Below are 9,366 nucleotides of genomic sequence, written 5' to 3'. Positions count from 1 at the left end.
TTTTTTTTTTTTGGATTTGGGTGGGAAAAAGGGGCAAATTTTTTGGTGCTGGAGGTCCTCCCATGGCGGCTCTGCGATTCAAAATTCTCAACCTTCAGAAAGCCTCTCTGAATGGGTAATTTCTCATTTCCTCACTCTGTTTTTTGCGCTTTACATGGAATACATTTTACTGCTTACCCGGGACTGACGATGAAGATCAAACGTCCTAGGGTTTCATTCCCAATCACTTAAATTAAAAACTTCGAAAGGGGAATCCTGACCGATTGAAGTTGTTTAGAGCATCTAATTCTCTAGATCTACTGCTGATGTCTAGGTGTTTATCTGATTTGGGTTTTCGAGTCATCCGAGAGGTTGATACTTTGAGCCTTCGGCTATTTCTTAATTTTCTATCAAGCTATATTCTGTTTTATGTTTCGCTTTCTTTTGAAGTATCTCGTAGCTTTGGGGATCGTTGTCAGAGTTTATACGAAGAAGAGTGCGAACAGAATTAGGGTTCTATGATTGTTTGTAATGTGGCTCTGTCTACTGATCGTATTGTTTGGATGGAAATGAATTGTTGGATACGTTGTTGTAACCTGTTTAATTTTTTACTTACGATAAGTCATTTCTATTTTTCTGAGAAATTGAGTAGAGTTTTGTCTTTCTGCAGTTACATCGACTTTATGTTTCAATACGGTTTGAGAGGTCAATATTTATGACTCGCTTTTGAAGTACCTTGTAGCTTGGGGGAATCATTCTTCAGGTTTATACGCAGAAGAGTGCAAACAGAATTAGGGTTCTATGATTGATTGTAATGTGGCTCTGTCTATTGTTCGTCTTGTTTGGATGCAAAGAAATTGTTGGATATGTTGTTGTTGCCTGTTTAATTTTACTTTTCTCAAGTCAGTTCCGTCTTTTTTGAGAAATTGAGTAGAGTTTAGTCTTTCTTCACTTACATCGATTTTATGTTGTAATCCGGTTTTAGAGTTGTCAATATTTTTGACTTGGGAAAACATTGGCTTACTCTGTTGGTTAGTTACTCATAGTCTTGCTTGTTTGGGAGTACTTCTCATCATCCCCCTCCCACTTTCTCTTTTGCTGACAGTGTTCCCCCCCCCCCTTCCTCTTGTAAAATAGGTTTCTGTCTGTGGAATCGGATCATTTTCTGAGGGATGGAAAGATCTATGGTTGTAGAATCAGATAGTGGTGGCTGATCTATCATTTGTGGTAGGCTATTTGTTACAACTAGCAATTTGACAGAAGAAAAAGAAGTAAAAAAGTAGAAGAGAGAGAGGAAAATGGAGTGCAATAAAGACGAGGCCACCAGGGCAAAAGAAATTGCCGAAAAGAAGTATACAGCAAAGGACATTGCTGGTGCGAAGAAGTTTGCTTTGAAGGCCCAAAATTTGTATCCTGGGCTTGAGGGTCTTCCACAGATGTTAGCTACTTTTGATGTTTATATCTCGGCAGAGAACAAAATATGTGGGGAAGCAGACTGGTATGGGATCCTTGGTGTGAGTCCCTCGGCTGATGACGAGACAGTTAGGAAACAGTACCGGAAGTTAGCTCTCATGCTTCACCCTGACAAGAACAAATCAGTCGGGGCTGATGGAGCATTCAAGCTTATTTCAGAGGCCTGGAGTTTGTTATCTGATAAGATCAAGAGAACAGCATATGACCAGAAACGCAATGTCAAAGGATTTCAGCAGAAGGTTCCTCCTCCCACTGGAGGAACATCAGCACCACCTGGCGGGAACGGTTTTCATAATTTCGGTCGCTCAACAACCTCAAACAGTAAACCTAAGAAAACTGCTGCTCCACGCCCACCACCGGCACCTGCTTCAGCACGTCTGTCAAAATCAGATACGTTTTGGACTGCATGCAATCGATGCAAGATGCAATACGAGTATCTCAGGGTATATCTCAATCACAACCTTCTTTGCCCGAATTGCCATGAGCCTTTTTATGCAGTAGAGAACTCTCCCCCACCTCCAAACGGTTCCAATGCTCCAGCACCATGGACTTCCTCTCAGCAGCGTCAGAATTCAAACCATGCAACTAAAAAGAATGCCTATGCTCATGGAAGAAACGCTCCTGCTTCTGCTTCTGCTTCTGCTCCTGCTTCTGCTCCTGCTTCTGCTCCTGCTCCTGCTCCTGCTCCTGCTCCTGCTCCTGCTCCTTCTCCTGCTCCTGCTACTGCTCCTGCTGCTGCTCCTTCTTCCAACATGAGAGCAGGTGGGTTTCCAGGTCTCGATTCATTCAATCACACAAATTTTCATTGGGATCCATTCTCTAGAGCGGCTGGTGTTGGTAGTGCAACTGCCCCAGGTTCTGCTGCTGGTCAAGCTCCAACTGTGGTTCAGCAGGCCTATGACAAAGTGAGGAGAGAGCGTCAGGAGGTTCCAGTGGATGGAAGAAGAGAGGATGCACTTCAGAGGAAGAATCATGTCTCTAAGAGGATGGCTGGTGGTTTGTCTACTGGGTTTTCTAATTCTGGTTCTAGCCATGTTGTCAAAGGAGAGAGACCTGTGAAAAAACGAAGAGGCTTGAATGGTGAAGGGAGAAACACTTCTGGAAATGAGAAGACATCTCAAACTTCTGCAGGAATTGGGTATGGAAATGGAATTGGATCTAAACAGGGAAGTCCAGAAATGGAAAGGGTTTCTGGTGTATCTGGTAATAAGCCTAATGGTTCAAGAGAGTTGTCACAGCAAGAACTCCGAACAATGTTGATGGCGAAGGCACGGGAAGAAATTCGGAAGAAGTTAAATGAATGGAGCTTGGATGCTGCAGCCAGAGCTGCTGACAAGGTGAAAGAGAAAGAAAAGGACAAAGAGAAAGCTACTATAAATGGCAGGACATGTGATCAAAATAAGGGTGGTGCTGAATCTGTGGATATCAAGAAGAAAATTCATTCTGACCAGATTTTGCTTGGCACTTCTGGTGCTGATTCAGATACAGAAACCATTGAACTGATGTCAATCAGTGTTCCTGATCCAGATTTCCATGATTTTGACAAGGACCGAGCTGAAAGATCATTTGGAGATAACCAAGTCTGGTCTGCATATGACGATGATGATGGAATGCCTCGTTATTATGCCATGATTCATAAGGTGATATCCTTGAACCCTTTCAAAATGCGTATCAGTTGGCTGAATTCAAAAAGTAATAGTGAGCTGGGCCAATTAAACTGGGTTGGTTCTGGTTTCGCTAAAACTTGTGGGGATTTCAGGATAGGAAAATATGAAGTCAATGAGTCACTCAACTCTTTCTCACATAAGGTGAGATGGATGAAAGGCACACGCGGAGCCATCCGAATATTTCCCAAGAAGGGCGACGTTTGGGCCCTCTATAGGAATTGGTCTCCCGACTGGAATGAGCTTACACCTGACGAAGTAATACACAAGTATGACATGGTTGAGGTGCTGGATGATTATGATGAGGAGCAAGGTGTAACCATCAGTCCTCTAGTTAAGGTTGCTGGTTTCAAGACAGTTTTCCACAGACATTTGGATCAAAGGGAAGTCAAAATGATCCCGAGGGAGGAGATGTTTAGGTTCTCACATCAGGTCCCTTCTTACATGCTTACTGGTCAAGAAGGTCCAAATGCTCCTAAGGGTTGTCGGGAGCTGGACCCAGCAGCTACACCATTGGAACTTCTTCAGGTGATTACAGAGGTCAAGGAAGAAGATATTATGGAGAATGCTGTGAAATCTGTGGAAGAAGCGATGGTTCAGACTGCTGAAAAAACTAACAGAGAATATATGGTGGAGAATCCCCAAAAAGATGAAGAAGAGATTGTCAAGAACATCAAAGAAGCTGATGCAGAAAAGATGGTGGAGAATATCATAGAAACCATAGAAGAAAGGATGGTGGAGAAGGCTGAAAAACAGCCATTTTAACGAGTCTTGGAATATGTGGGTTTGTCTGAAGCAGCAGTGGAAATTAACCTTTTTGTGTACAATTAGACCTGTTTGATCCAACATTTCGTGGGTTTGTTTGGCTGTTCACTGTTGGGACTGGAGAGTTTCATCTGGAGTCACATGTAAATGCTGTAAGGCTGAATCTAACCTCATTTTTGTCTACAACTTGAAAATAGTTTAGAAGAGGTATAGTTCAATTTATCTTGGAACTGAATACTCACTAAGGTGCTCTCTCTATGAGCTGGAGCTTCTTTCAAGAATCTGTTAGTGTGGTCTGTATTTACTTCCCTACAAGAATTGGTTTTGACCCCGAAGAGCAATTTGCCTAGCAGTTGCAGCTGTCAAACACAACCCCACCTCAGCTGCCAAATTTTCTCTTGTATCTTACAATGCTTTACTTCGTTTTTGTTCTTATAGTAGAATATGAGGAAATTGCAGTTTTTTCTTCTATGCCTGAAGAATTATTTTTTGTTGGTTCTGATTATGAACCCAAAAGAAATAGAATATAAGCTGATTTCCATTTATTGCTCAATTCTCTCTTCTTGATTGATATTTCTGCACTTCAGAAAAAAAAAATTAGATCTGTTTTTTTTTTCTTCCCTCGGGGACTTTCGGATTGTACAGAATGGTAATATGCATGACAAGTTTACTTTTATTTTGTTTTGGTTCAGTTTCTTGCTTATAAACTTCTTAAAATTCCCTTTGTTCTCTTTTACATGATTATTTGATGTCATTACAATTTGATCTTTGTCAAAAGGTTTAGTCAGGGTCTAATTCTCTGAATTTCTTTCTGGTGGGTAGCAAATTCAGTTCTGCATCTGCATGATACTAAATTAGTTTCATGGAGTTGTAAATTTTGTTGTGTGATACTTTGTTCATGAGGAAGAATTTGGTTGGGGTATATCATATATGGTCATTCTACTTGTATACACGATGTACTGCCCAATGATGTTGAGACCATCTGTCTGATCAAAGGCTTATGCATCTATTTACATTGTCTGGAAAGTCTATTAATCATTTTCGTGCCTCAACCAATATTTTTGATCCTCTATTTATTCTAAAATTTATTGGCTGTTCTGGATTACTCATTATTTGTTTCTGGTTGGTCATTATTTCCTTTCTTTGTCATATGCAATCCAAGCTAGATTGAGGATCTTGTGTGTGCATCACAAGCAAGGTAGGTGGACAATGAGACCCTAACACTAGGACTGCATCACATCCTATTGCTTTCTGCGTGTAATGCCAACAAAGCTGCTTTTTTTCTTGGTCTTATGGGTAATAAAGTGAAACATGAAAACCATTGATGCACATTTAATTTTTTTTTATGCTGGAGTCAAAGAGAAAATTGAAATGTCCACCTTTTAAGGTTTTGCAGTGCAGAACTCCAGCTCAATGTTAACTCTCATATAGAGGTTCAAGATTAGTTGATCTCAATCCAGATCCGTTGGGACCTATTCTCTTATGTGACAATGAATCATCTCTGGTAAGATCAGGCTGATCTGCAGTGAATTGGCTAACCTGTCTGATCATAAATCAGATCGAGATCGATTGGTCCAGTTCAACCCTGCTCCATTCCTTGCTCACAGAATTGACATCCAATAAATTGCATTGCCTTATTGGACTAAGCAGATGCACTGATTGAATATGATGCAGGATCGTTCCTGGCAACTGAGAACCTGATGTATTCTACTTTGAATTTTTAGCAGCATACTTTTATTCTCTCTCTGTTATAGTTGTATTCATCTTTGAGTATTCATCATCTTGTTGATATTTAGGGTTGTACAGTGATGACTAAGTTTAACTGGGATTGTGACATGTACTAATGTACTCAGTGGTTTGATGAAGCTTTTAAACTAGGGATAATCTGTTTGCAAGGTTACAATGGATTGTTTTAATCAATTTTCCTTCTTTTTTCACCCGACTTTTTTTTCCCCTGTCCCTCTCTTCTTCCTCCCCATCTGCTCTCCCTTCTCCTACCTCTGTCATCCATCTCACCCTTTCACCTCCCTAGTTGGCTCTGGCTCCCTCTCCTCTCTTACTTTTCCTTGCCCTAGACATCTGCCTTCCCCCCTTCCCACTGCATTTCACCCCTGAACCCTGACCCTGCCCCTGCCCCAAATGCCCACCCATTCCGTCCTTGCCCTCCCTAGTCTCTGCCCCCCTGCAACTCAACTTCCCCACTACCCTGCCCCTGCCTCCGCCTCCCGTTCCCTCTCTCACCCCTACTTTACTCTGTCCTGCGCCACCCTGCATCTCTGTTCCTGGATTTCATCGAGTTTTTCTGCCCTAACTAGATCGGTGTTAGAGAGGAGAGCGAGTGAGAGGATCCTACTAGAGGAGTTCAAGACTTGAGGCACACATCAAACACAGAGGTTGCTGGTTCCTAAATTCATTCCTTGCCTCGCTTTTAATGCGGCACAACCCCATGGAATCAATGGGTTTGATCACCTTCAAAGCCCTCATTTGTCTGGAACTCGCCAGATGTTTGGCCACAACCTTCAACGATTAGAGCCTTTGGGCAAGGAGTTGATAGGTTAAGTATAGAGCCATTACATTCCCAAGTCCTGCACGGACCACATAAACCAAATACTGAATACTGAATAGGAACCGAATAAAATCGATCCAATTTGGTTTGGTTTTGGTTCAAGGGTAAAACTTATTTGGTTTTGGTTGTCCATATAAACCAAATATAGAATACTGAATAGGAACCTAATAAAATTGAGCCAATTTGGTTTGGTTTTGGTTTAAGGGTAAAATTTATTTGGTTTTGGTTCAATTTTGGTCTGTACATATTGTATCTTGAATTGAAGTGAAACCAAACTAAAAAAATTGGATAAATTACACCCAAGGTCTCCAAGATCTGCTATCGTGGTTTGTCATTTTGCATTATTATTATTTTGTCTAAATCAAAACAACCATTAAGAAGAGATAATGATTAGAGAGATCTCGTTTCAAAATGCATTTTAGACCCAGTCCAAGTGTATAACTAGCTAGGAGGGTTGTTTCGGTTAGAGATTATAGTCATACACAAGAAATTTGGAGATCAGGTAAGTGTTTCTTACTAATTGTATTGACTTAAATCTAGCAAAGGGACTTCAGCTTCCAAACATGTCCATCATTGTGTTTTATTTTTGGGTGTTTGAATCCATCATTGAGTTAATATCAATATGATCCCAAAATTAACAGGAAGAAACTATATCCCACCTGTTTTTCTCTTGTGATTTTGCATCACATATCTGGGCGGCGGGACCTCTAGTATTGCGACCTCATCTCCTAAATCTACCCTCCTATGAACAAATCTTTAACCACATTATAAATGATAGGAACTTCTCCCAATCCCAAAAAATGTGGGTAATTAATATATTCTCCATTACTTTATACTTTATATGGAAACACAGAAATGACATCATTGCTTCCACCACTTGCCCCAACCCATATTCCGTTTTGCACAATATTAATAATTGGATTGCTCATCTTCGATTATCTAAATATGTTGGTGCTTTACATTTCCCTAATACAGATGATCCAGCAAGCCTAACTACAGGATGCCATAACCCTTTTTTGTCGTACCCGATTTTGATTTGTACTGTTCCAAGGTGAGCTTAGGTTCATCAGCTCAGATTCTTCTCCAGCATCGCAGAAGGAAGAGGTTGAAGCATAAGCAATCTTAGCAGACATGCAAATGGTGGTAAAAAACAATTGGAAGCTGAAAGAAATGTAGTTCTTAGATAAGAAATTCTTACATCTTCTTCCAAAATTGGATGGTGAAGTATGGCCGCTCTTCAGTTTGGCAACTTTTTTGGGAAATCCACAAACTATCGGATGGGATAACCTTTCATTGTAAAAATGTTAATAGTAGCCCAGCTGTGACTTATCTATTATCACTAGCCACTGATGGCTATACAAACTCAAACCTATATACTAACATCTTTCTTTTTCTTACCAAAAAAAAAAAAAAAAAGATCCCAAAATTTCAAGATTATCTATATAGATTCTTCTGCATAAACTATTAAAAATGAAATCAAGATGGAAATAAAAATCTTAAATATGCAACAGAGATAACCTGTAATTTTTGCATTCAATTTTTCATTTATGACATTCAATGACACTTTAGAATTAATAAATCTCTAAAAAGTACATATAGAAGTAAAAACAAGTATGATATAGTATTCTTTTACAGAACTACAACCAAATACAAATATTACATATTAAATGATCATTTAAATAAAGTTGATTCTATTCAACTTCAAGAAACTATAACATAGGGAAAAGGTGGAGGGAGAGAAATCATTAGAAATGGAACTCACTTTGATTGGTGATACCAAATGTGTTGAATTGGATAACACTATATCTCTAGTTCTTCCAATCCAACCTACATCAAAATACATTATATTGAAATCAATAAATTTATGAATACAAAGAAATGAAAAGAAAACAATGAATGAATCTCACTTGGTATTCCTTTTCTTCATTTTCAAATCTTATCATTTCTTTTTTTCTTTTTTCCTTCTTTTTTATTGAAAGGGTTAAGTGTAAACAAAGGAGAAAATTGAATTGAAGAGATGATGCTAGGTTGGGGTTGGTGTGGAAAGGCAAAACTATAATATCTAGGGTGCCCCTAAACTGGAATAAGAAGTTTCTTGAAAAAACAATGAAATAAGAGACATCATGTGGTGTAATGCAATTGATGGGTCTACTTAGTTGACCTTGGGATCCTCTTAGCATTGCTCACAAACAAAATTGGTAAAATGTTGTGAACTGAAGCATAGATGGTAATTTTCCATTTGAAGCAAGTTGTTTTGCTATGTAGACTACATATTCAATCATTCTAACAATTATATAGATGAAGAGTAACCTAAATGGGACTAATCTCAAATTTAGGGGGTCTATCTTGACCATAAGGCTCATCATGTACAATTTTTTATTTTCTTGTTTTTCCATTCATTCCTATATTGTGCCTATTATTAGCAAAAAATGATTGATTTTTCCCCTTTAAAGCATTAAATGATATATTGTGCAATCAAATTGGGTTTACACATCAAACATGGCTAGATGATGATAGATGATGATATGGACGATAAATTTGAGCACCATCAAGTACTCCATATGTCCAAAAAGCTACTTTCTAAAATACCTTCTAAATATGCTTTGAGTGGAACTATAATCCCTTATAGATTGAAAACTATTTGTAGAATCTTTTAGTTAAAGCTACAAATAATTAAATCAGTATGTGAAAAAAAAAAAAAAAGAAACAACGCATATATGCAATTGACATACCATAACAACATTCATATAGTATGCCATTTAATAGAGCCTTTGAATCGCTATATCTAAAAAAAAGAGAGAGGTTATAGCATATTATTTCTTACAGGACTATAGATATATGCATTTTTTTTTCGAAATACTTCAAAGAAATTCATATAAACTTGATCTCATTTAAGAGACTCAAATTAGAAGGAAAAAA

The 9,366-nt window shown here is 38.7% G+C and overlaps 1 protein-coding gene across 4 annotated transcripts; it reads left to right on the top strand.

Annotated features, from left to right (window-relative positions):
* LOC122079130 lies at positions 1-5,952 on the top strand. 4 transcript variants are annotated; one of them, XM_042645385.1, is made up of 3 exons: positions 37-115; positions 650-742; positions 1,117-4,613. In XM_042645385.1, exon 3 carries the CDS (start codon positions 1,278-1,280, stop codon positions 3,879-3,881), a length of 2,604 nt encoding a protein of 867 aa, XP_042501319.1. In that variant the 5' UTR covers positions 37-115; positions 650-742; positions 1,117-1,277; the 3' UTR covers positions 3,882-4,613. The 4 variants fall into 4 exon arrangements, 3 of the variants coding, with proteins under 3 accessions (XP_042501317.1, XP_042501319.1, XP_042501318.1); XR_006140280.1 differs by lacking the exons at positions 650-742; positions 1,117-4,613 and adding an exon at positions 5,278-5,952 and having other exon boundaries at positions 1-115; XM_042645383.1 differs by lacking the exon at positions 650-742 and having other exon boundaries at positions 1-115.
* The last annotated feature ends 3,414 nt before the right edge of the window (positions 5,953-9,366 follow it).

Source organism: Macadamia integrifolia, chromosome 5 (genome assembly GCF_013358625.1).
Source record: "Macadamia integrifolia cultivar HAES 741 chromosome 5, SCU_Mint_v3, whole genome shotgun sequence".
NCBI lineage: Eukaryota > Viridiplantae > Streptophyta > Magnoliopsida > Proteales > Proteaceae > Macadamia > Macadamia integrifolia.
Note: the sequence above shows the minus strand (reverse complement) of the source record. Positions and strands in the feature narration are given on the sequence as shown.